Source organism: Amblyomma americanum, chromosome 10 (assembly GCF_052857255.1).
Source record: "Amblyomma americanum isolate KBUSLIRL-KWMA chromosome 10, ASM5285725v1, whole genome shotgun sequence".
NCBI lineage: Eukaryota > Metazoa > Arthropoda > Arachnida > Ixodida > Ixodidae > Amblyomma > Amblyomma americanum.
Genome location: NC_135506.1, coordinates 32,275,858 through 32,303,500, shown reverse-complemented (window position 1 = coordinate 32,303,500; position 27,643 = coordinate 32,275,858). Strand labels below are relative to the sequence as shown.

Below are 27,643 nucleotides of genomic sequence, written 5' to 3'. Positions count from 1 at the left end.
CTGCTGCTTATGTCATGCCTAATGAGACAGTGCTACTATATTGTGGGAAGGAATTTTGCAAATTTAGTCGCGCAGGATGCTGCGCTGTGTACACACTAGAGCCCGTTATGTGTGAAATGTGCATGTGCGTGCAAAGCAAAGGTTCACACGTTTGATTAAATGTATATGCATGAACGTCACTCCTAGCCCTTATTTTTGAAAATGTTGTCGCCTGTCGAGGCTTTAATTTCTGCACTTGACTTGAGTATATCACCGGGCTTGCGCCAACTTTGCAAAAAAGGCACTCCTGGCCACTGTGTAGGAAGGCACCCTTCGTATCCAGTGAAAAGCACCGCTCAGCTCACTGCGTCGGACTTCATGCCTGAAAAAACAAAAAAAGCGCATGCCTACTTTGCAGGCTTGTGGTGCTTTCAGATGCAAGCAACTTTGGTGTATCATGGCCCGTACAAGAGCAGCATTACTGCCGACCTAGTGAACACAGCCATGACAACTATGTGTTAAAGAAGCTACATACAAAAATGATAAAATTTTGTACTACGTGACCCCTCAATTCAAACCAATCAAAATGTCTCCAAAAGTTTTCACGGCTGCAATGAGCAATAAGGACAGAGTAATATTTCCCTAACACACCTTCACTCACTCATTTTGCCACCACCATTTGTCGGGGGGGAGCAATTGAAGCATGCCAAACTGTACAGCGGATAAGTGAACAAAAAGCTTATAATTAGTCCACTCTGTAATTACAGCTCAAGCGCAGGTTTTTTAATACCCTTAACCTTGACCGGATAAAAGCATTGGTGTGAATAGTCTGAAGTTCATGTTCTGCATATAACTAAGCAAACATAGTTTTCGAACTCCGATAATTCAGACTTTATTTAGAAACCATCGCACCGGTGCTTAATGTCTGGCTTCTTCGAAGGGGGTCTCTATCGATTCGAACACAGATGGAGTGGAAAATAAACAGAGAAAGCGGCTGGCGGCCTGTTTTACACATCACTTTACACTAAGGGGAGAAATCATTTGTAAATGTGGTTGTTTGCTCAACTTATAACACAGACCTGAAACAAGCGATCCCCATGCTCTGCCAGTGAGCTAGTTGTTGCTGTGTAGCCTTGAAGCTGGTGTCTTTTTTTTTCCATCCTTTGCGTAGTGCTGGCAACTTTTTATTTTTCTCTGTCTCGGGTTTTAGGAAGCATGGTAATGATCCTCACTATGAATCGCAGTGAAACTTTTGAAACGACAGAGAAGAAATGTTCCGACCACCACCGACAAGAAGAATACAAATGGTTGTCTGCTTCCGAATCATGCACTCCACATGTCCTAGAGCGGAGGGTCTCGGATCCTTTATCAATACTGACGATGCATCTGACACCTACTGAGAGCCCCTGACTTTAAGCCCTGAATTGCGCATCCCATAGAAACATGCATGTTTACGACCGATATCTCTGAGTTTTGTGATTTTTCGATGCCAGCAATTTTTCAATTCTTCAGCTTGAAGTAGATGCAGGCAAACATTGCTACCATGAACACCCAAGCCTTCACTGTTGTCATAATCGTGAAAGGTGCTATCTTGGATGCATGATTCTGTTCTATCATTAGTACAATGCTGCATGGATGGATGGATAGAAGATGGGAGTGTCTCCTTTGAAACGGGGTAGTGCCACCAGCACTGCCACTTCGTGGCAAGTCAAATATTTTGTGAGAATTGATAAGAGCACAATTTAAAGCACGCGTTCTCATGGGTTCTGTGTCGCAGTATATTAGCACTGTTCTTGAGCACATAAGAGAGCAGTTCGAAGCTCCTCGTTCAAGATGAACTTTTTCTTGTCTTTTAAACCAAGAATTAGCAGCAGCATGCAAATCATTTGCCACTATTCCTGAGCGTGCCTGTCGTGCTTTTGAGCCACTGTTTAAACAGCTTTGAGACAAAGAGGAAGACAAAACTGGAAGTTAGGGTAATGCATTGCCGACAGAATGGAATTACGCCAATGGCAGACCTGCAACCTGCAGCTTCAGTGCAGGCCCCTTGACCCTCATCCGTATAATAACGCACTAGCGCCCATCAAACCGCCCTCACAAGAGCCTCGAGGGGACAATGGCTGTTGCTCCCATTGCCTAGCCGCCAGCGTCTGCTGGTCTGCCGTGCATGAGAGACTGCAGCCGGTGCTGAGCTTCCGAACTAAAGGGCTTACGAAACGGTTTTGAAAGAAGCTATCAAATGCAAGCATTATGTAGAGTACATGCCCATAAACATGCACACCACACACAAGTCCTCAAAAGTGAGCCGATAATTTACAAATAGATTTTAAAAATTCCCATTCCAATGCCTCGCTGTGACCACCAATGCCAGTCTTCTGTTCAAATGCTGCCTTGCAACGATATTTGCCTTGTCCTGAGGGGGCTTAAACCACAAGGATGTTTTGTGGATGAAGTACTCAGGGCCATGGCTAGCTTGAGATGTCAGCTATCACTGCGTCGGTCCCTTTCAGCCTGCCCTCTATTCTCTTGTCCAGGGGAGCGAGCAGTCAAAAAATGAAAGGTAAACAATCAAACCAAGGAGGTGGAGCGTAGTCTTAGCCTGTATTCTTTTTTTCTGGCTTCCCCCCGATATAAGAGTTGAGAAAGATTATTGTCTCCAACCTCTGATATCTCCGGTGCTGCATAACCTACTAAATTTAAAATTACGGGGGGGAGGATTGTGGGTGATTGGGCCAACCGTGTCGAAATTAATTCAGAGCGCTTCATTATATTGTGTTTCATGACCCACAGAGGTATGTAAACACCAATTATTAATCATTGAGTCATTAACACGTTCACTGTGGCAGCGATTTTCGGGGCCCTAATCCCTGTATGTCGCAATTTTCCTGGGTGCAGCATGACTCACCAGTGAGCCTCCTACAAAGTCAACTTCATAGAACCAACAACAGATGGCAAGAACAACCTGATGTGCATGTTTTCTGCAAGTTTTTTGAAAAAGCTGAGCTGTACCATTGCGCCACTCCGTATTCGCATCACACAGAAGGAATACACGACGTGACCTAACGATGACACAGTGAACGGGTTAAATTTGTAAGAGTCAGGTTTTGCCAAGTTGAGACTTGACAGCAGCCCTGTTACAGCATCAGCTGTTGCAGCCTGACCCCTTCCTCTCATTATCTCTCGTTTATCATCTATATGAAACGACATCGTAACTTTTAATAAACTGCACATCTCCAACCAAAAACTTCAATTTTAACCCAACATTTCGAAGCCGACTCGGCTCCTTCATCAGGGGTGACTGTGTCTTTTAAGTATGGAGGGGAGAAGGCGGTCAAAGGAACGAAAGCTGTGATGCGAAAGGCATGGGGGAGAGGGAGGAGAGGGGGGTAAGGCTGTTAGTCACATTGTCACACTGTGGGGAGGCGGTCAACGGCAACTTTTTTTCGTTGAGTTAAAGAGCGAAGTTGCTGGGCATATACTGGGGGCAGGTTTCCTTTTGTGCGGTTGATGTTGTTCGGGGTGGTTTGGATGTGCCAGGATTCCAGAAGGAGCCTTTTGTGGTAATTTGTTTCGGTTCCGAGGATGCGGGTTACTTAACAGATCACATGACCTACTGTCATCAATCACATGAGTTACCGAAATGACCTGCTGGTCACACTAAGGTCCTGTGACCCATCAACTATGAGCAGGTCATCATCAGCCTGACTACACCCACTGCAGGGCAAAGGCCTCTCCCATGTCCCTCCAATTAACCCCGTCCTGCACCATCTACGGCCACTTTGTCTTGTCCCCATAAACTTTCTAATCTCATCCGTCCATCTGACCCTCTGCCGCCCCCTGCTGCCCTTGCCTTCCTGCTTGCTGTGTGTGCTGCTGCACTTCCTTCAGTAGGTTATGTGCCCCGGTAAAATTTGTTACACATAACCATGGCCCCTCACACAACACAGAGCTCATAAGAACCGACGCTGAAACTCGTGTGACATCATGTGAGCACCCCTTTTTGCCTTGACTCATAGTCATGTCAAGATAAAGGTAAATGGAAATGCGCATGGGCAAGACATGTAATGTGAAGAGAAGAGAATTAACCGACGATGGAATGCAGTGGCTTTCAAGGGAAGGCAAAGCATAGCAGGGGCCAGCAGAGAGTCGGAGGGGTGGACAACATGATGTTTGAGTGTACACTGCAGGTGACCCTGTCCTGCGCAGCCTTTGTCCTGCAGTGGACGTAGCTAAGGTGACGATACTTCGTAGTGACTTTTGCATCTGGAACACTCGAATAACAACACGATAGGGGCAGCTATACACACCTCGCTCGAGCTGCTGGGGGTCCATGCGCAATATGAAAGGCAGTATGCTGCCGATGCGCACACTGCCAATAAGGCCTGCGAAAAAGAGGTCCTCAGTCAGGGAGGGCTGCAAGGCACGCAGAGGCGCCAGCTGCAGCAGCAACCGGTGTGCACGGCCCCCGCTCCAAGCGCCACCGGCACCGCTTGAGTGTGACTCCAGGTCCCGGCAGGTGCGCTCCTGGAGCTGCTCCAGGCGTGCGCACCACTCTTGCCCTAGGCCTGGCCGGTCTGCACAGCATCGTCACAGAGACAACTGAAGGATGAGTTGTCTGGGTCTTCAAGCACTAAGTGTGATATGTTGAGAGACAGCTTCAGCAGACGGCAAGTTTTTTATTGTTCTTTATTTAGAATTTTCTTTAAATCAAAATTTACCACACGACTTTTCACAATGAATGGTGCCTGTTCAGGCCGCATGGTAAGGTGTTTACAGCATAAAAGTGTACGCAATCTGCAAGCCACAAGGTTGCTAGTTTCACTTCTTTCAGGTGCTGTGCCCAGACGCAACTAAGCATAATGCCCACAAATGAGGGCGGAACCATAATGTGCTGAAGTCCGAAATATTCGCATAGGACCATCTCAAACCAGGCATGCAAAATGACAGCAGAAAACCTTTTTAACAAGGACACCTCCGTGTTTCTCCAGTAGCTCCAGTGCAGATTCACTGAGCGTGCTTTTGTTTACTTTTCTGGCAAGCGTAAACACTTTTTAATGAATACCTGACTAGAGCCCAAAACTACAAGCACTGTCACATAAATAAGGCAAACTAGCAGCCTGTGTAGTAAAAAGTTGATGCACTTCTGCACACAATAGACAAGATGCAGGAGCTATAATAGGAGTGCAGCGATGATGTGAGATAAAATTACAGCCAACATCCTTGGCCGCTAAGTGAGTCACACTGGGCTGCCCACAACAAACATTTCATACTTACTGTTACCTACACGCCACTTCAGACAATCTTATACATGTCGTATGTGTATATATACTTGCCACACACTGCACATGGCACCGGTTTTCCCAACAACATTAGTACCAAACCTGTGATGCAACTGTTTGCATACAGCTTTCTGGGTGTTGTCATAATTCTCGTTGCATATAGCTTAGTTGTGCTAGTCAAGCTAGAGGCTAGCTTGCGACGGGGATTCGAACCAACAATATTAGCACTTTCAATTGTATGCCTTCCCAGGCGCTTTACCCCTTCCCTTAAGGCACGGTTGAGGTGTCCAGTTACTGTGCCATTGCCTTTCCTCAACAACCAATTTGCATATCAAAACTGTGATGCAACCATTCCTCGTACAGTATTCTGGGTGGTGTCATTCACATTCTGGTTGGTGTCATTCACGCATGTGTGCGTGTGTGTGGGTGGGTGGTTGTCAATGCATTCAGGGACAGTAATTCTTAAACATTCCCACATGTAAGCAGTCTTAACTGTCCCTACCGAATATATTTTTAAATGTGCTTGTTGGTGAAACTTTAGTGCTTCTTGTAATGTCAGTTTTCTGTTTCACAACCGCAATAAGCCCACTAGATGGTCGCTCAGCTTAAAAACTGTGCTCATATTGGTTTCAAATAAAAGAGTTCAGAAGTCTGCACCGTGTGTGCATGGCGTTTTTTTCTAGTCCACAACCCACGATTTTTCGCAGAGTTTTTTTTTTTCAGGCTTCCTCACAAAGCACAGCCAGCCGAACCCTGCTCCACTCACCAGGGCAGAAAAGCACCAGGGACTTGAGCAGGGCATACTCCTGGTCATCGGGCTGCAACCGCTGCGTGGCCGCAACCAGTCGCTGCAGGGCGGCCACATGCTCCGACACCTGGACACGCTGAGAACCGCCCATGATGTCACCCGCGGGGCTGCCCTTGGCGTTCAAGTGGGACGCCACCGTCGACAGCAGTGTGGAAAGCTGCATCTGCTCCGCACACTGCAGCAGCCCCAGGGTGAACACCTCGCTCCAGGCCGACTGCACCAGTGCCAGCTGCAGTGACGCCCTTCGAAGAGCAAACCAAGGAAGAATGTCAATGCCACTCCTTTCAGCAGCAGTGGCCGACCCTTCCGAGTCTGCATATAAAACTTGGAAGGGTAGAATTTCGAGCCAGCTGGTCACACACGTTCGGGGTATGGCAGCAGAACGAACGGGATGCGAGGAAAAAAGGCGACTATAGGACGACCTTGTCCTGTTTGAACCCTTCTTTCTCATGTAATGTACAGTCATGGACAAAAGTGCACGGGATCCAGGTGCACGGAAGATAATTTATTTCCGTGCAGTCGGGAAAAGCAGGCCAATCAAAATCACTGAATCACGACGGGATGTGCGCGCTTCACACAGTGGAAAAATACCGGCTGACTAACGAGGCAAGAAAGAAATTTTTTTTCTGCGAATCTAAGTTCCATAAACTTTTGTCCATGACTGTATATTGTGTTATCTTACAATGAGCAAAAACTGTACATAAAAGATTGCACACTAAGAAGTGCAATCAAAAGACAAGCTCACAAACAAATTTAAGACTCCGTTACTTTCAGTTTTAACAGCAACACTTCTTTTGTGTATAATGCGCTGAAAATGGAAAAGAAATGTGGTCTTCACAGAAATGTAAGGATCTGCTCTTTCAGCTCCAAAAGTGCAATCGCTCTGGGCACATTCAAATACGCATGTCAAGGGCTGGGATTAATCTTCACTGCAACAGTGGCTCCAATACTGGCTGTAGCTTCAACGCAACTGCAGTAGCGTCACTGTATTCACTGATTTGACCCCTTCAAGTAAACATGCCAGGATAAGTTATCCACCCAAGTTCATGGCCTTTAATACCGTGTATGTTCACTTATATCTGTGCCTAATTACAGCACCTTATTCACCATTTCAACACATTTAAATGAACAGGCCAGAATGAGCTAGTATCAACCCGAGATCACAGCCTACCTCCAAGGTTTCAAGATGGTGTATATGTATAAAAATCTCAAAAACCAAGCAGCAAGGAATAATAAACTTGTGTTGACTGCGTCCAGAAAGCAACATGTGCACTGCTCCACTGATGGACAGTCCCGCTGGCATTTCCTGCTGCCACAATCGCTGCTTAACCAACCACTGCATGCTATTCCCCATAATCAGAACTTGAGTACTGGCTTGAAGACAGCCATTATATTCATTTTTCATTGCTTCTACTAATTAATCCATGCGAGCAACAATGCACATGTAAACGAAATGAGCCATAAAGTGAATTTTATTTTTGAGACCTATAAGCCAAGACAGTGCATAGGAAAATTTCTCAAACACTACTGGGCAGAAGGAACCTGCTCATGGTATAAGGCAGAGTTCTCTCCACTTACGGCAGTTCTTCAAATGCTGGAAGAGTCCGCGTCCACAGCAGGGACCGGAATAGAATGCGAGACGCACTCTCGCAGACGTAATGCACGTTGAGGGCCCCTCCCACTGGGGTCGTTGGCAGGGTCACGCGGAAGAGGGCCTGCTCCTCTGAGATCAGGGGTCCGGACGATGGGCTCAGCAGTGACCCTGCACAGGTGTCAAACAGGTCAGCAAGCACACTGCAAATGGCAAGGACAGGGCTCGCAATGCTGCAGCTAATTGCAAAGAAGTTTTTGCCCTCATTATGAGCAGCTGGGATGTTGTAACAATTCATGCACCACCTTATCTGAGGAAATTTCCACTGCAAGCAAGCAAGGAACCTAACATTAGCAACTCACTTGAATATGACTCCTCGTCACCACCTTGGTCTTCACCATCTTCTTCCCAGGGCGGCCAACTGTTGCCGACTGAGACAAGGCAGTCCTTGTTTGTCGCCTCTTTCGAGTTCTGGAAAAAGCAGGACATGCTGAGACATGCTATTAGCATTACAAGGCAAGAATGCAAGAACGACAACCGCTTATTGGCTTCCTGACTGTCCTCCAGCATCCGTGATGTTGAAGCAAACGTGATGCTAATGCTGACACGCGGACACCACGAACACTGGACGTCACTTGGAATTTGTTATATAGTATGATAAAACTTAAACAAAAAACAGCAATTGGTAACAATGGGCCGCGGTATGCGGCATCCTATACTCCCCCGCAGACCAATCGGGACAGCAAACGAAATCAGCTTTTTAATGTTGGCCAATATCAAACAAACCAGAGGCATTAAAATTCTCGCGCTCTTAAAATTTAGTCATGTGATTAGCTTCTCGTTTAGGTAAGAAAAGCTTTGACAATGGGCTACTACTCTGTCGCAGCAAAATTCTGTGGGGCGGTCCTAAATGTGGACGGAGCTTCGATGCAGACTTAAGTTGTATCCGACCATAGCAGTGCAGATGACAGACGAAACATCAGACGGCACTAAACGTGACAAGGCATGGCATGCTGTCAAATAGCATTTTCTCACAATAGCAGCAATATTGTATACAGGAGAACCTCATTAATTTAAAGCCCATCAGGCCAAGTAAAACATCCGAATGAACTGGATTTTTCAATCACCCTAAGTCGAAGCAAAAGTCGGTACCATTGTACTTCGCAAAGCTTTGGTCGACATTTAGTGATTAATTCGTCACACAGCAGGAGCTCGTTTCCACCCGTCATGGTCACCGCGCCACTGCTGGTTGCCCGAAATTTGGTCATGCTGGTTTTGATGTTCACAGACCATTGCTGTGGATCTGTCTCTATGTAACTCAATTACCAGCAAAGCTTTCTGCCATTTGCCAGCGCTTTTCTACTCAGACGTTTTCAGCACGCCCAGGCATGATGGCCAAAGTGCATGCCAAGGTCGGAATTTTCAGTTTAGTGGTGCGGCACAGCTCTGAGGGTGATGCGCAGAAAGGCAGCTGTTGATCAAAAAGTAGCAATGAGAAAAGCACATGCACAGTTCATCTCCATGGCCAGTCTGGATGTGGTAGAGTATATTTTGTATTGACAAGTTTTGAGCGGCACGCAGCGGGGATGAAATATAAACAACGCTCTATGTCAGGGATGGCCAAACTGCAGCTCCTCGCGGGTCCAAGCGTGGCTTGCAACTCTCTGGCATTTGTGCCCCCCCCCCCCCCCCCCCACTTCTGCCTCTAACCTCTGCAACGGGATTTACAGGGTTGATTCCCAGGGAAATCAGCCTTAGGCAAGCTAGCAAAAATGGCAATCCAAGCTCCAACAGTCAATGCAACGATCTTGCGCTGTGCACTGGCGGTGCAGCTCACACCGCTGTCTATCTTCCTCTTTACACCGCCAGCTCTGTTGCAAGAATTAAAAAAAAAATAGCCATGCCCCCCTTTTCATCCTGGCTCTTCACTAAAAAGATAATTTTTTTTATGGCACTTTGCGTATGCCTGTCTGGCCACCCCTGCTCCATGTCAACACCACCACGGTCTGAGCTCGCCTAACATCATCAAATGACGGTCGGGTGCCAGTGAACTGCAGATGGATGCTCATTCGGCGTGACATTACCATTGTGCTTGCTAAGCCTAAGGCCGCTGCTGTCTGCGCAATGGTGAATGAAACATTAAAGAGTCCAATTAAGCGCTGCGCTGCTTAATGCAGGCTCATGCATCTAAGTAAGTGGAGCAATGCTCCGTTACCAGCTGAGCTAAGGTACTACCATTTTGTGGCGAACTCGGCTATTCCGGTACAGCATTCCAGGTCCTCGAATTAACCGGGCCAGTGTCAGCTTCCAGCTTGAACTATCCAGCATAATTTGCATTGCAAAATATGGGACCACAGGAATTCTACAAATTATCTGAGACTTAGAATCACCCGAGATCGAATCGTCAAGGTTTTACTGCATACGGCTTATGGCCACCAAACACACCTACTAGTGGAATTTGACTATAGCAATACCAAGGTGCTCTGCATTTCAAGTAAAGAAGCCACTTTCAGTCAACTTCCACAAAGGTCTGAAGCAAGATTTAAATTTAGGCTGCAACGGCCGACAGTGGCTATGGCACTTCACTTCAGGTCAGTCACAACAGGCATAAAAGAAACTGCAACACAATTGGTGCTTTGATTCTTTAATTCACATCAGCTCTTACGGCAGGCGAGAGCCAGAATTCGGCATTGAAATCGAAACTGAAACAGTATACAAATGCAGAAATTCAATTATTGTTTGATTATTTACTGGGCATAAGCAAAATCTGCATGGCAATTCCATGCATACTAATATCTCGCGCACCGTTTCAAAGAAGAAGCATGCAATCAAAAATCTGGTGTGTGTATTCCCTTAAGTTCCTTTAGTGCACCAAACAAACACATTTAACCCTGTGTTTGGTGCATGACACCACAAGACCCAACAGAACACGTTACCTGGTACTCGAGCTGCGCCAGACCTGTAGCGTGTGGTGTCTGCCGGTGAGACAGGGCCATCGCTTGACTGGACAGTCCGCCCACAGACGTAAGGAGCATGCTCGCACCTTTGTCACCTCGGCTGGCCGAGTCGGCACTGGGCTTGCGCTCCGACTGCACGGCTGTGGGGAATGACATAAAACAAAACACTCGTGACAAGTGGCGCAGCTGTGACAGTCATTAAAGGTGAATAAACGACCAAGCCTAGTGCATTTCCTTCCCTGTTCTCTCATAAGACTGGCAGCACAAGTAACTAGAACTTGCAACACTTCAAACAAGACTAGGGATCAGGGAAAGTTGCTGGGATGTCGTAGTGACAGAAACAGCACAAAAAGAAACTAGCCCACATGATGAAATGACTCACACATACAGCAATGGCTTCACAGCACCTGGACCTATACCACCTCAACCACCACACTCCCTTTTATTCACTTTATACTGGCACTAACCATGGCATAATTTCTTATTGCAGACTGTTTCATTATACAGCCAATCATAATTCATCGAATTTAGGCACTTCTTGAGGGGCCATGCAAGTTCCTGCTCCTTTTAGTATGCATGTTGTACCCCTGTCACACGGGTACCACAAAAGCGTAATGAGTGCAGCTACACGGCACAAATTTTCCGCCTATGCTGTTAAGAGCCTTGGAAGTAAAGGCACCTGTCCGAGACCTTTGGAGCCGAAAGGCGCAGTCTTCGAGAGCCTGCGATTGCAGTGCCGTCCAACGACAATGTTTGAAAACATCTTTAAAAAAAATATGAGAGATTCGTCTGCTTTTGCTTTTTGGATCTTTTTGGATGGGTGTTTACATTTTATGCCCAGATTTCAAGACGGTGAAAGTGTTGCAGCAACACCGAGTGCCCCTGGTGGCCAAGGCAATAAACAAATCCTGCTGCTACTGATGAGAGAAGCGATTGCAGTTCTTTTAAGGAAGCAATAAGAATAAAAAATTGTCTGAGCTCAACGAATGAATAGAATACCTCACTCTAATTTTAAAACACGAACTCAACGACTGTTCAACCTTTGGGCTGCACCGTGCAGCTGCATCGCTACTCCATTCAGCTTTCAGTCTTTTGGTGAAAAGAGATTTCTTTGCTAGAAAGTCCTTCGAGGATTATTGCATGACAGGGGTATCAGGCAGGAACAGACAAAAGCCAAAGCATGTGTGGTTCCTCGGCACCTCCTAAAAGCTGTTCGGTTTCCCCATTGAGAACACCTGACACAGAGAGATTATCAATGCTCTATGTGTAAACATGGGTGCAGTTCCTTTCAAAACCAGGATGCATTTCAGCTGCTTCCAGTGAATACAACCATAGCAATGGCGTGCAGTAGTCCCAGGTTTTAACAACTGCCTTGGTCTGCTCCTACCAAGCATACCAAATGTTATGTTAAAGAGCGTTACTCAGCACAAGTATGTCTATTGTCATACTTAAAGGGGGACCCTGGTCTTTGAAAAGAAAATTTTGTTAATAAAGTCACAATAATGCAATCTTTTTGGAACATAAAATTTTGTGAGCTGATTCTAAATATGTCATTTAATTTCATATAAAACAAGTCCTTGTGCAATTATAAAAGCTGTTATGCAAGTCTTATTATGCAAGCGAACTTGCTGAAATGCGTGCCAACTTGCTGAAATGCATGTCGTTGGTCTCTCTTGACATCAAGGAATGCAGTAAAGGTAAAATTATTGTTCTGCCTATTGCAGAAGTTGTGTTATGGGGTTCTGAAGCCGCCGCTTAAGAAACAAAAAGAAAAATTTGTATTCCTGTTTTTGGAGTGACAACTTAAAAACCCTATAACTCTAGTTCTATGACTGACATAATGATAATTTCAACCTTACTGGATTGCTTGATGTAAACACATACTAATGACGGGATTTCAGCAAGTTCCTTGCAGCAAAATTTCTTGAAAACTCTCTCCAGAAAATTACATAACATAGGTGTTGCTTAAGTATACGAGGACTCAGTTTACATGAAATTGAATGACATATTAAGAATTGGCACACAAAAATATACATTCTTTCTGAAGATTTCATAACTGTGACTTCATTATAAACCTCTTTATTTTCTTCTCATGATCCGGATCAGCTGTCACTACCTGCCCTAAGTATATACCTTTACCACTTCCAGCACCTCGCTGCCAATTGTGAACTGCTGTTACCTTGCTAGACTGTTGAACATTACTTTGATTTTCTGCATGTTAATTTTTAGACCCACCGTTCTCCTCTGCCTGTTTAACTAATTGATTATGATTTGCAGTTCACCTCTTGAGTGACTCAGCAAGGATGTGAAACTGACAGCAATCTGCAGAAGGCACAGTCATCACTGTCGTAGGAGGCCGCCTACAGCTTGAAGGAGAGCAGATGGAGCAGCTATATAGTACTAACAACGATTGCGTCCAGTTCCAGGACAAAATTCACATCAAACCTGCACAGAATCATACAGACAATGCAGGCAACAGTATATAACCGCCCATGAAACTGAGGTGGAAACAGGTCTCACCGGATACACCTTGCGCAACATACTGCTTAAGGAGGACCTCAAGAAAGGCATCGTTTCTAACTAGCATGTGCGTGACCAGACTGCCATGTGCATGACGAGACTGCGTGACCACAATAAGAACAGTAGTGCAGGTCTGACAGGGCTTGCAGCCAGGCTTGCAAATGGCAATGACACATGGCACCAAGATTGAAGGCACACATGCTGCAGTCAAGGCCCAATGAATTTCTGCCAACTGTCAGTGAATGGCAAAGGCGTTTCGAAGCACAGAGGGCTCTGAAAAGACACGAACTGTGCGCTGGCATCCAGGACACATCGCAAAACCCAGAAAAGTATGGGCAACGTATGCACTACCAAAATGCAAGTATGTAAACCCCCAATTACTAGAATTCACAGCCTCGCTCAATTTCCTGAAACTGCCCGCCCACATCTTATTAGCCTTAAGGAAATCAAATGGTTTTCAAAAGGTTCTCAGGAACCTCATGTGCCTTGGCTTTCATCGCTTTCTGCCTAAAATGCATGCAAAAAAAGGACACGCAGATGCCCCGCTACAAAAAAAAAATGCCCAAATTCAAATCATACTGACTGGCTGTGCAGTGAAGACTGCTATAAGCAGTTACAGTATGACAAGTCTCAAAATGAAGCGGACAAAAAGGTGTTGGTTCAGGCATGATTGGATTTAGGTTCGCAAGGGAACCTAAGAAGCACTTCGAGGAACCCTGCCATTCTGCAAAACCCCTCTTTTAGTAGGCGGGCCATCATTCCCGCTGGCCATCACCTTTCAGCCCCAAGGGCTCATGATCAATGAAAAAACATTTTTGAAGTTTCCGTCTGCACATAAACACCACCACCACCACCATTTTAGGCAATGAACAGACCCTATGGGGACGTCATGCCGTAGTCACTGGAAAACTCATTAAGTATGGGCACTGATTAGCTGCAATGCTTCCAAAGTGCTGCTGTTCTGGCGGTCATATACTTGTAGTCAGATGAAACCACAACCACCTCCTGGTTCAGAGAAAATATGTAAAAATACTGACATATCCTCTGCTAATTTCTAAATAACAAACATCATCAGCAAATTGTGCAAGTCAGTATGACATGCCTCTTCGGCTCGTGCTAATGGTTCTCACTGAAACCATTACTTCGCAGCTTCAGTCACCGAAGGCAGCCACCGAGGAAGCGGAATGACTGCACAGCAGTGCATCGAATGAGTGAAGCAGACCTACAACACCTATTTTTCGCTGCGTGTATGCAGTTTCTCGCACTGGTTTGCAAGATTCAGTTCCTCTGAATCACATCGAACAGCATTTGGTACTCCTGCAATGCATATTCAAACACAGGAAAAACTTCCCTTCCTTCGATGCACAATCACCGCCACTAAACCTCCAACACTCGTAAAATCTGATAATTCAAGTGGTTATCTAACAGTTCCTGTCATATGACTGAAGTGGTTTCTCAAGCAGCCAGTACTGTTATGCCAGTGTTTTTGTGATTTGTCAAAGCAGTCAATGAAATCCTACTTAAAGATGATACTGCACCACTTGAACAACCTCCACATTGCTATAACTATCCTTGAGGACGTTTGGTAACCATCAATGAAGCTTCATCATGTTCAGTTTCAGAAAAACGACTCGGTGCCTCGAATGGTTTCCTGATTAGTTTAATGGAAGGTTTCACCTCAGCTCATCTCAAAGGAAAGGCAGACATGTGAAAGCCCCTTTTTACTGTGCCTTAACACCTATTTAAGACAAAACTAAACAACTTTACTAACACAGAGAAACTGTGCAATGATTATTCATGCATACCACTGTAGCTTAGCTAACATTTACTACGGCTATGATATGAAACCAGTTTCTAACCCTTGTGAACAAGGATCACATGTAGTACCTCACTTATGTCACTTATGAAAGAAACATATCTTTCTGCCCTTTCTTCGCATCACCATATTTCTTGCTTATGCCTTTTTTCACAAAGTTTATTTCACTAATGAACAACTCAAACAATCACATTTTACTGCCCCTGCTTTGCACACAGACCAGCAATCAAAAGCATGAAGTGGAACCGCCTGCACACCTCCATCGTATCCATCAAAGCACACGACGCCTTCAAGTCTGCAATATCTGATCATCTAAGTCAATATGTTCAATACACATTTGAACCTTTCCTTTCATCCACTTCACACAGTAATGGCAATCATGCCTCGGAGTAAATGAAAATGAATCAAAGCCCACATTCCACCAAGTGGACAAGTCCACTTCGGTCTTCACTAGTTGGTTAGAGCTCTAAATTCACAGCTTTGAAGCGACAGAATGCACCGTTTAAGCCACACCAACTTGGACACGTCCACTCAGTTGGACACTTCCCGAAATACGGGGCCCAGTTTTAGACCTTTTTGTAGAGAGGCTGCATAGTATATGAGGAACTCTGCATGCACATACTAACCTGCCGCTCCGTGGCAGGAAAGCTCCAGAGTAGAGACACAACCACAATCACCAACCACCACCACCACCGGCTTGGCGCAAAAGCGCCAGTAGCAGCAGCAGCAGCAGCAGGCAGGCAGGGGTTGGGGAAGGTCAGTCACAGTGTGCATGGGGTCATGGGTCACGGTTCAGGGGAGGGCCGAGGCAAAAGGCAGAGGTACGCATCAGCCAAAGCACCCAGCACCACACAAGCCCACAAGTGAGCAGCGTGCGTGACGGCATGGCACAGCTGGTGTAATACTGCAGGCAGGGAGGGAGGACATAAAAGCCCGGCCGTGAAGGACAAGCGAGGTGACAGGGTGAGATGCGAGTGCTTCGGTGTACACACTGTCTCGCCACAAAAACACTTTGGACTTTTAGACACCTATACGCTCGTCCCCATTTCTGAAATCATATTTGTGCTCAGAAAAATGGCAGGAAGAAACAAAATAATTGAACACAAACAACATGCAACCCGACACTGTGAGGACACTGAAGGGCCAGTTTGAAACAAAACAGAGATGCACGGCAAACCATTATTTTCACTGCATATTTGCCATGGTGGCTTGAACACTGGTCGATTTCAACAGCCAACAAGGCACTAGCCGAATCACAGTAGCTAAAGAGAAATGCAGCACCTAGTCAAGGAACCACTAATGTGGGAAATATTCTGAGCACCTCACCTCACCCCTGCTAGTTTCTCAAGAGGCAAGTAATCCTGCCTTCTCCCATGTTTTCAACTTGATTACCCCTCTCAAGTGCCAACTAGAATGCTAGGCCAGGCCAACTGTTGCTACACATAATTGTACATGACCTAAGCTCAATGTTTAGGAATGCAGATAACTGAAAGGCTTAGATGTGAAAATAGCCGGCAGAAGAACCACACCAATTCAAAATCAACCACAGATTCCTAAAACTACATCAGTGAAATAAATTTAAAAAAAAAAACGAAAGTACCAAATTTTACTGTATTGCTAACAGCTGCGGAGTACTCAAGACACCTAGTGAGAGATAAGGAGTGATAATGTAAGACCACATTTCAAGCCCCAGCATAGGCAGCAAAGGCAGGTATATGCAGGTTGCATTTCTCGAAAAGTGTGCCGCAGTGTCTAGCCGACAGCTGTATTTTTATTTGAACATGTCACAATCTCGGCGCAGACGACTTGCTATGAAAGATCTACCAAAGCTATTCCTTCTAAAGTTACATCGCACAGAATGGATCAATCAAGGCTTGAGTAATCATCGCAACACTTTAGTAACTGTTTTCCTTCTGTTATGAAAGATGATTTGTAGGTCAAAAGCTGTGCACAGGAATGTATACCTAGCTGCGCTCAATTTACCATTCCACTTCTCGCTCAAACTATTACTGTGATAGCTGTCTAAATAGTTTCTCCATTAAAAATGCATCCATATGAACACCACATGGTCATCCTTAATTTGTTGCAGTGCATCATTCCAGAAGACTGTTGCTGTAATCAATGCCACACAGCAACACTGTCACTGTGTCAGGATAATACCAGCAATGTGGCATTTAAACCTACCTACAACACAAGGACATCCTACCTCACTGCTAAGGACGTTTCACATAAGTGAAGTGGTATGGTCAGAAGCAATTTGAATACGATCACTTCAGGCTTGGCCTTAATGCTGCATCAAAGCATATTTTTGTAAGGGGTTTGAAAAAAAAGAAACTACGGATATGGTCGGTTCCCCATCTTCCTCTTCGTCCCCATTCATGAGAAAGCCAGTTAAGGTCACAGAAAACATGTTAGTTTGGTTCAGTCAACTTGAAGCCTGCCACGCTCATATCATATCTGCCTGCACCTGTCTGTGATCCAATTCTGTCAACAAACAGTCCGCATTTGACCAAAGACCAGTAGGTCAGTCTAAAAAAACCTGGAGTAATCTAAGCAACCAGAGGACCAAGTACCGCTGGATCGAAAAGCGAGTAAGTGAGTAAGCGAATAAGATGAATAAATGAATCGCTGGGTAAAACAGTCAAATGAGCAAGTATATATAAGGGCGGGCGAGCAGCATGCCCAAACGATGGAATCAGCAAAATACGGCTCAGAACTCACAGTCGGCACGCATGCCCATGGAGAGGCACTTGTGGAGCCGGCAGTATTGGCATCGGTTCCGGTGGTGCTTGGTCACCTGGCAGTCCCGACTGCCACGGCACGTGTACGCCAGCTGCTTGCGGATGCTGCGCTTGAAGAAGCCCTTGCAGCCCTCACAGCTCACGGCACCATAGTGGCGCCCCGACGCCCGGTCCCCACACACCACGCAATGTTCGACGACATTCGAAGCGGGCAGCGGAGATGCCGCCGCCGCTGTGGTTCCGCGGCGCGGCTCTTGGAGTTCATGCAACCGCAGTGCAAGCCACTCTGCACCAAGCGCTACGCCATTCTCCTGGGTTTCGCCGGACTCGGGGCTTCCCGGACTGCTCCCATTGTCTGAAAACAGCATATTGAGAAGCAGGTCAACAACTCACAGACTTCAAAGTGAGCCTATAACTGAATCTGTATGATACAAATGCTGCCCCAACTCCAAAACACACAAAATGACACTTTAAATTTGTTTGCTTTAGTCAGTCTTTGCTTAAGCCATTGCAGTTTCCTATTCTCCCTCTAGAACAGCACCCCTGAAGTCAAAACGTCTAAGTTCTATTTCCTTATGTAGGGCAGATTTTTTTAATATAGATAAAATACAGAATACAGAAGTCTACACAGTCAAATTCATAATGTAAAATTCATAACAGAGAAAACAGAAGCAAGCTATTGGAATGCAGTGCACTCACTCCTTAGAGAAGTATGAGCATTGCCTCTCATACCCCTGTCACACGGCTACTCAGAATTCCCTTGAACTTCCTTGACCTAAAGGAATGCAAGGGAGTTTCGCCTCAAAGGAGTTGTCGCCACATAACATGGCCTGTAGCAAGCTTCTCAGATGAGCTGCATGTAGCCCATCAAGGTGCCGTTCATTTAGTACAAACACGCAAAATAATAACATTCAAAACAAATAAAATGTTTCTGATACTTCTTCTTTCTCACAAAATGCAATTATCTAAACACATAATTAAAAAAAAACATTTTTGCCGAAAACAACAGTCATTGTCTCAGCACAGTGTTTATGTCCTCCCTGCTGGACACCAGTGCAGCACTGTGCAATACCTATGCAATGGATTGCAACTGCAAATTCTCTGCTGACACTTCACTAGTGGAGGCTGTGCGAGTTGCACGAATGCATCGTCCACCATAAGACTACCATGCTACATGTGCAAGCTGCGAGCATGTGTGTGACAGATAAAAAAAAAAAATGGAGTAGTCAAGGCAAGCTGTCAAGCACCTAGTTTGAGAGCATAGTGCAGTTGCTAGAATTAAAAAAGCCTAACATAGCTGGAATACTTATTTTATGCAATAAAAAGTAATATAATTATGGTAAAGCTAAAATTAGAAGAAAAAGGTCACTTACTCGGAAGTAAACTATGTCAGGAACGAGAATACTTCCTTCACCCCTCAAGGGAGATGATCTATCTCCTTCGCTAGGAACTCCTTTAGACTTCCTTCTCTTAAGGACTGCCACGTGACACAGGGCACAACACCCTCGAAATAAAGACTACTTTGGTTGAAGAGAGCTGAAAGGAGTTCAGCCGTGTCCATGTGACAGCGGTATTACCCATCAAACAATTTCAAACGTTTAGCCAAGTTCACTACTTGCCAAGCAGGCCTGCACATGCCGCAGGTGCAAAAAAAGACATACACACATATAAAAAAGGAGGGTGGGTGGGGGGGTGATGTACACATGCAAAACCATAAAAAAACTGACTGTGCGTTGCTAAGCGTGTCTAACGAGAGATTCTGAGACACCTATCTGTGATTCTAAATGCATCATTTGCTGTGCAATCGAGTGGGACCCTTTATGCGTAGAGACTTAAACGGCACAAGCGCTGGTTCATGTCGCTGTGCAAAGAGGATGCCACGAATCTGTGGTGTGGCAAGCAGTGCGTGCCCTTCTCCTTTGCTCTCTTCATTTCTCCTTTGGGTTATGCCAACGCTGACGATGCCAAACCGGGAGATATGCCCTTAGCAGCTTCTGTGTGAGAAAATAGTGCGGTAAGCACCTGATCCTCCTGCAAGTGAGGTGGGGCTGTGTCGTTCCTGCTTGACGTTGACATCGCCGCTGTCCTGAGAGTCCACTGACGCCATTGGCCGGCTGCGTCAAGCTCAATGTTCAGACTGCATACTGCTCCCCTGGCACAAAATGCTGCAAGTAGGAAAAAGGAGGAACTATGACGTCAAGTTTACAGATTCTCAGGCAGAAATCCAAGCTCAGGCTTTCACTGAGCAAAAACCAGTTCGTAAGAAAATAAAATATGTAACTTGATAAGGAACTAAAAAAACGACTTGCAAAGCAACACGCACCCTCCCAAATTATGAATCATCATTCCTGGTCTTGAACAAGGGGAGGCATCATGCAGCTTGTGCTGTTTTGCACTTTTTCACACTTGTCCTCGTGACGCACCTAATAGAACTGATGTTTAACAGCAAGCTTTGCTCAGAAACGTAGTTGAACTCTTTTTTTTTTTTTTTTCAGGTACAGAGTGTAAAGCACATAGAGAAAAAAAGCCACTTACAAACTGTCAAGCAGCTAAAAGCAATATATGATATTAAGCGAGTGCACGAACTCTTGACACAAAAAATTCACAGGAACACCTGATTGCCTTATATGTAGACAGCACGACAGCATTAGGAGCTGTTAATGCCTCCAATGAAAGTGATATCACTTTCGGTCTGCTGACGTCACCTCCGGTCTCATGACGTTGCTTCCCTAGTCCAGTGGGAATTATCCACCCTGGTGACACCACTTCCCTCCAGCCAATGGGAATTAGGCAGCCTGGTGATATCACTTCTCTCCAATGGGCAAATTTTATGACTGAGGACACATCTTTCTCCCAATGAGGCTTTTAATGCTATCACATTAATAAGCAGCCGAGGCTGACAAAGAATGTGACAGCCAACGAGAAAACAACAACAAAGGAAGGGACACATGACACGAGGCTGACTAACAACTGAATTTTAATTTGTTGTGCGAGAGCATATTTAGGCAGTAAAGAGAAAGGGAAGGGAGGGGGGGGGGACAAGGAGAGGTACTATGCAGTGTGCTTGCTTGCTCGCTGTCACATGCTTTGCTATGCACAAAACTAGCTCAGTAACCGATTCTAATGCTGCAGAGACTGGCCCTACTGAAATGAAATCACACCTGCATAACTTGATGTTTGCTTTGCTTGACAAATCAACCATCTGTTGCTCAAGTTTGCTCGGTCAGCGTTCCACTGCCAAGCATGCACAGAAAAGTGGTGGTTGCCTGTCGTGCACCAATTATGAGCTCACCTTCTTAATCAGTCTTTTCTGGTGACTCCTCACTTTGGGAGGACAGCAGGCAAGTAAGTCTGAATTGTTGTAGATCGGTGTGGCTACTGAAAAATTAAATGCTAAACTGAGGAACTACTACTCATTAAGAATGCTGTTAAGGTAAGATTTTGGTAACTTTTAAAGAAACATCATCCTGACTTCTCAACCAGAGAAAGAAAGAAAGAAAGAAAGAAAGAAAGAAAGAAAGAAAGAAAGAAAGAAAGAAAGAAAGAAAGAAAGAAAGAAAGAAAGAAAGAAAGAAAGGCAGTTGTCGTTGTCGGGCTGCTTTGAGACTGAATTAAACCACGGACGTGTTCCAAGACATGCGCAATCGTTTATGCAAACAGAAAATAAGCATTCGAGAAAATAACAGAGTTGTATGAAAAACAACTTACACTTACAAGCTCAACATGCCCCATAAAACAAGATGTTTGGATTAGAATTTCGCCTTTCATTTGGTCCTCATGGCCTGAATCTCTCAATGAAGTACCAATAGTAGAATGAAAGAATTTGAGAAATTTTTGTGCATATAAAAAAAAAAGTTCACTTAATAGCCAGGGTGCCTGCAGGTCATAAAAAATGTACCACTTATAACAGGCAATGAGACAATTTCGGCTGCCTGCTTTGTATAATTCATCCCACTGCCAGGCATGGCAAGCATATGCAGTACTTATGCAGAAATGTTATCTCAATGTTTATTTGAGTGTTGGTGTTTAAAAGATTACAGTACATTTGGCTTAGACGTCGAAGCAGCTGCTGAATATCGGTTGACTGTCACTGTATGATCCTTCAAACAAATAACTGCATGCCATCAAGTAATGGTGGCTTCTACACTGGGGTAAACCAAACTTGACTTTCACATGGCAACAGCATTCACCTGTTGAGGTATTGCTCGCGAGACAGTAAAAACCTGAACATCGTGCGAGTGGTTGGTTGGAGATTCAAGTATCTAAACTTGGGGCTTCATACTATACAGTTCCAAACAATCATTCTGACGTTTCCGAACATTAATGTTAGCTCGGTGCAAGATCGCCACTCTGGACAATACAAGTCATCCTTTTGAAGTGGTCGGTCCAAAAACAAGGCTGCTAAAAATTGCGGGATGTATCGAAGCGACACGCCACTATAAAAGACATACTGGAGGGCTTGAGATTAATTTAGACCACCGGAGGTTTTTTTTTAACCTGCGCTGACATAGCACGTACAACCCATGGGCACCTTACGGCGCTCGGCTGCTGACCAGAAAGACGCGGGTTCGATACCGGCCGCGGCGGTCGAATTTCGATGGAGGCGAAATTTTAGAGGCCCATGTACTGTGCTATGCCAGTGCACGTTAAAGAACCCCATGTGGTCGAAATTTCCGGAGCCCTTCACTACGGCGTCCCTCATATCCTGAGTCGCTTTGGGACGTTAAACCCCCATAAACAAAAACAAAACCTTTTACATTTTGTCTGCGTCAGCTGAGAGTGGGACTGACGACAGTTATAATCCTGTAGTGTGCAAGAAATAGATGTTTCCATTCGGCAAGTGTTTCTAGAGACGCATTACTAACCCCCCCCCCCCCCCCCCTGCATGTAATATACAGGTCTTTACGTTATATAGAAGCGCTTAGCGTATGCACGGCTATTATTCAACAAGACAGCACGCGCCGCTTATAAAACCGCTGCGCTCCCCTCGATTATCAAATTCCACATCAAAAGCATGCCCTCGTATGCCAGCGGCGCGTAATAAAGGCCCGCCGTAAAGCACTGGGTCAACGTCAAAAGGGATGGCTGCAGCTGCCGCGCCGCTGCAGGGGCCGGACCATTCAACGCTTGGCGTTGCGTGGCGCACGACCTCGGGGCGGCCAACCGCTCTCTAAAATCGGTCAAGGCCGCCACCAAACGCCGTGGCGGCGGCGGCGCGCCTTGTCTTCCTCTAAGGCCGTGGAAAACCTCGCCCCTAATAATCTCGCCGCACGCACGCACGCACACTAGCGCTGCGGGCGGCAAGCCAGCACCGCCACCATCGGTTGCCGACACGACGCGCGCGGTGCCATGGCATGGCCAGCAGCCCTTCTTAGCGTACTTAGCCCATGCACGGGTGCAGTAGCGGGCGTGCACAACGCTTCCTTCGCCTACGGCGTCGTCGTCGCCCCTTTCGGGAGGGAAGAATCCGAAACCAACGGGCAGCGCGCAAGAACTGAGAGAAAGGAGGCGAACCCTCAACTTTGGAACGGAAGGGGGGGGGGGGGAATAGAAAGAAGGAAAGCTCCCTGCGCGCTGGACGGACACGCACACAACGTGCTGCGAATGGAAAGAAGGAAAAAATAAGAAAAAAGTAGGCATAATGCCGACCGCCGGCGAGGTCGACTGGTCGGTCGCTTGAGCGCCGACGCGCGTCGAGCTCCGAGGCAGCTAGAACACCCCCCCCCCCCCCCCTTCCCCACCGTCGTCGACATGCCTGCGTGCCTCCAATCTACCGCCGCCAGGCCGCCGCACGTCAACCGGACGTGGACGCGCTCCCAGCGCTAGTCCACGCGGACACCGCTCTGAAATCAAGGCGCGGACCGTTATTACGGTAGCCGCTCGGGCCACGTCATCGAAAGCTGGGCCTTCCATTCGACACCCGCACGTTTATCTGGCTCCTTTTGGATTCGTTATTGGACGCCTATAGTACTAGCACGCGAGACAGTTCGCAGCCGTGGACTTGCAGTTCCGGTCGGCAACGGTGACGCCCGCACCCGCGAGCATTTCTTTATACATTTCGTTATAATCAGCATTTCGCGGACATCCGCGGCACGCGCCTGGAGGAAGTTCGTTATAGCGGGAACGGCGCACGCTATACATTCGCTATACCGGGAGAGAGCCTGTGGGTTTTATTTTTTTTAAACCAAAAGGGGGATTCATCGAACTTCACGGCCTTTTCAGACGATGCTGCACGAGGAGCAGAACCGCTTGACGGGAGAGGTTCCTCGGGGGTGCGCGGTACCTACCCCTTTTCGCCCTTGTAGGAATGTGTCTTTCTAACAAATCTTTTTTCTTTCGCAGTCGACGTCCGCATAAGCACTGCGTGGAGCCTGAAACGCAGGACCACACAGCTCTTGGTCAGAAGACTTTAAGACCCATTGAGGTCATAGTTCAGCCCGTTTTCGCGAGCTCTGCTCTTCGTAGGCGTGGAACTCTTTCACGCGTGACGCATTGAGACACAGACACAAAACTGAGGGCTGATCGATTGGATTTATGAGGAGGAAATGCGAGAGAATCCTTCTCTGCCTTATCTTCCTCTGCTTTCGTTCTGCAGCCTGGAGAACGAACTGTACGACTACGACCACTACTGATTTGAGACCACTATATATGTCCACTCCGACTTCGTTAGAACATTTGTTTTTCCACCGTATATATATATATATATATATATATATATATATATATATATATATATATATATATATATATATATATATATATATATATATATATATATAAGAGAAGTGGGCACTTCTACAAAGACACTTTTATTTATCAACGTTTCGACCGCGGTGCGGTCTTCTTCAGGACTGAAGAGGCCCGTGTGCTGTGCTATGTCAGTGCACGTTAAAGAACCCCAGGTGGTCGAAATTTCCGGAGCCCTTCACTACGGCGTCCCTCATAGTCTGAGTCGCTTTGGGACGTTAAACCCCCATAAACAAAAACAAAACCTTTTACATTTTGTCTGCGTCAGCTGTCTGCGTCAGAAGACCGCACCGCGGTCGAAACGTTGATAAATAAAAGTGTCTTTGTAGAAGTGCCCACTTCTCTTAAATCTTTATTCTGCGGAGCCAACGCAACCTACGTTCGTAACATTATATATATATATATATATATATATATATATATATATATATATATATATATATATATATATATATATATATATATATATATATATATCACCCAATGACTACCACCTGTCACTGTAGTGTCCTTACTAAGTTCGTAGAGCCGGTGTTTCATTATAGCCGGTGTTTCGTTATATCCGGTGTTATAAGCAGGTGTCAGGTGAAGAGCGGAAACTTCCCCTAAACGCCATCTGCTACGGCTGAAAGGTACATGGCGGCTTCCAACAGGCGCCAGACTGTTTTCGCCGTCATATGGCCCTCCAGATGCTCTCGCATTAAATGTTCAGAATTAAATGGCTATATCTCTATACCTGTCTCGGGTGGAGGAAAAAAAAAAGACACCCCATCTCCCTCCCCTACCCCCTTAACTGGAGGGAGACAAAATGTCCTGACCAGAAAACTGTCACACGTTTTTTTTTAATCCTTTTCCGGAGAAGTTTATGTTTTGTGGGGGTTGAACGTCCCAAAGCAACTCAGACTATGAGGGACGCCGTAGTGAAGGGCTCCGGAAATTTCGATCACCTGGAGTTCTTTAACGTGCACTGACAACGCACAGTACACGGGCCTCTAGCATTTCGCCTCCATCGAAATTAGACCTCCGCGGCCGGGATCGAACACGCGTCTTTAGGGTCAGCAGCCGAGCGCCATAACCACTGAGCCACCGCGTCGGGTCTTTTCCGGAAAAGCAGCCGCTGGTCCCAGCCGGGTTGCATCTTCCCCAGTTAAGGCTTGGGCCCACCCTCGACCCGTCTCTTCGCCCATGTTACGCCACTGCACTAAAGCAGCTCAAAATGGACTTTCACGATGCGTAAAACGCTAAAAATGTTCTTGGGCATTTAAATTTAAAACCCAGGAACTGGCTGTCAAGGAAACGCGCTGATGTCGGCACGTGCACACTGGCATCTTCGCCCCCCCCCCCCCCCCCCCCCCCCCCTTCCCCTTCGTCTTTGAGCTCGTTCGTCCGCTTGTTACGAAAAGGGTTAAAACCGTCCCTCGCCCAAGACTCCGCGCGTGCGTATACGTTCGCGCAGTGCACAGCGCTCGTCGCCGCTTTCTTGAGCGGCGAGCGTTCCCGACTATTTCGGGATCCTTCCGAGAGTCTGCACCGACGAAAGGTTGCAAGAGAGCGCGTGAGCGCCTGCTCCCTTCCGTTGAATAAGCAAAGCAAGCGCCGCCCGTTGCCCCTGTCTATTCTATTCTTTTCTTTTTTTTACCTCTCCCCTCCGCTCCTCAAACGTCCTTCTGCATTTGGACTTTCGCTCCGGAAAACGCGTACTCTCTGTACGGTGGGAGAGAGAACGCATCGCCGAACGAGTGTCAAGTGCTAGGCACGGCGCAGGCGCGGCTCTTTAATACCAAAGTTATGGTCGACAATCGCACCTGCGAGTCGACAAACGTCGCCGGGTCAAGCACACGCCGTAATGCACACGCGCGGCCCCACATGAACCCACCGCTGTTACGCAAGCATATGCGCATTCCAAGACCGGATGCACAGGTATATGCCACACAAACCATGGGAAAACCGAGCCTTCAGAACAGAGCGCTCGCACAAGAACCCTTGGACGCAAGATATACGACGACTGGGGCAGTGGTTTCTTTTTCAGGAGTGTGCAGTGACTTCCACGTGCTCAACCTAATTGTTATGCACCACCGGAGGTGTCATCATCAACGAAAATGAGCACTAGATTGCTACCCTCCAAACACTTCGGGGGTCTGTTAATTGTAGCAAACAGAAACTGAAAACTTCAACGCTCAGGCAGCTGACGGGAACGCGAGGGGGGAAAGAGCGACGACACATTAGAAGCTGCATGGGTCTCTTCCATGCGACTACATGCGTTAAAGTCATGCGCACATAGGCAAGTACTCGTTGCATGCCGGAGATTTGACAGCGGATATCTATGAAAATGACCTCGCCGGCAAAGCTTCAAGTGTACCGCATCAAACACGTAGTACGCGCACGACACTCACCTGCAGCTCCTCGGCGATGGTGGCAGCGCGATGACAGCCGGCGCCGACCGATGCTCTGACCGCACGACGACGGAAAAGGCACGCAGCGACCGTGCGGAGCTCTCGGCCAGCGTCGATCTGGCTGGCCCTCGAGCCCTCTGCCGCGGGCCGGTTGTCACAGGTTGCACGGGCGACTTTCCTCCAAGCGCAAAGGGCACGGCGACCACGCAACTGACCTTGCCTCCGCGCCGGCGGTGTGACCCCAAGCGAGTCGTCACGCTAGGCGGGCGTAGTAGCCGCAAGCGCCTCTTGTTGCTTCGGCGGCAGCGTCGGCGAAGTCTCCGCGACACGGGAAGGTTAGAGTTCATGACCTTTAAAACCGCTGCGCACGCAAATATTTAGCAAATATCCCATTGGCCTGGCCGACCGGAGACGTCACGCAGACGCGAGAGGGGATCTTCGCCGCTCCGGACAGCCCTCCCGGATCAAGGCGCGGAGTTTTGACGGCGTTGGGGAGAAAGCCACAGGCGAGCAGCACTTCGCGACGGCTGCAGGCGTCGAGCGACGCAAGTCTTGCGTGTTTACGAAGGCGTTTCGGGGCTCGTCGAACACATGGCCGGGAACGCGGGTCGAAAGGAAGTAAATGCCGCACCCATTCAAACAAACCCTCCACTTTTCGTCACGCGAAACCGCGAGGTTCTCACCTCTCACTTTGCTCCGTGGTCAAAGGCCAGGCCTGGACATTGCGGGTTTTTCTCTGTGGCCAATGAGTGGCGCCAGCTACCACGTAAAGCGAGCAAGTTCGCTCGTTGCGCCTGTTGCGAGGGTATCTA

The 27,643-nt window shown here is 46.9% G+C and overlaps 1 protein-coding gene across 1 annotated transcript; it reads right to left on the bottom strand.

Moving 5' to 3' along the window:
- Window positions 1–42: 42 nt before the first annotated feature.
- LOC144107941 (nuclear receptor subfamily 2 group C member 2-like) lies at window positions 43–27,582 on the bottom strand. Its single transcript, XM_077641181.1, has 9 exons — window positions 26,832–27,582; window positions 19,714–19,856; window positions 17,672–18,046; window positions 10,594–10,754; window positions 8,020–8,128; window positions 7,645–7,828; window positions 6,025–6,308; window positions 4,287–4,553; window positions 43–361 (listed from the first exon to the last, which is right to left on the bottom strand). The coding sequence occupies exons 2-9, from the start codon at window positions 19,796–19,798 to the stop codon at window positions 336–338; spliced, it is 1,491 nt and encodes a 496-aa protein (XP_077497307.1). The 5' UTR covers window positions 19,799–19,856; window positions 26,832–27,582; the 3' UTR covers window positions 43–335.
- Between the last annotated feature and the right edge of the window lie 61 nt (window positions 27,583–27,643).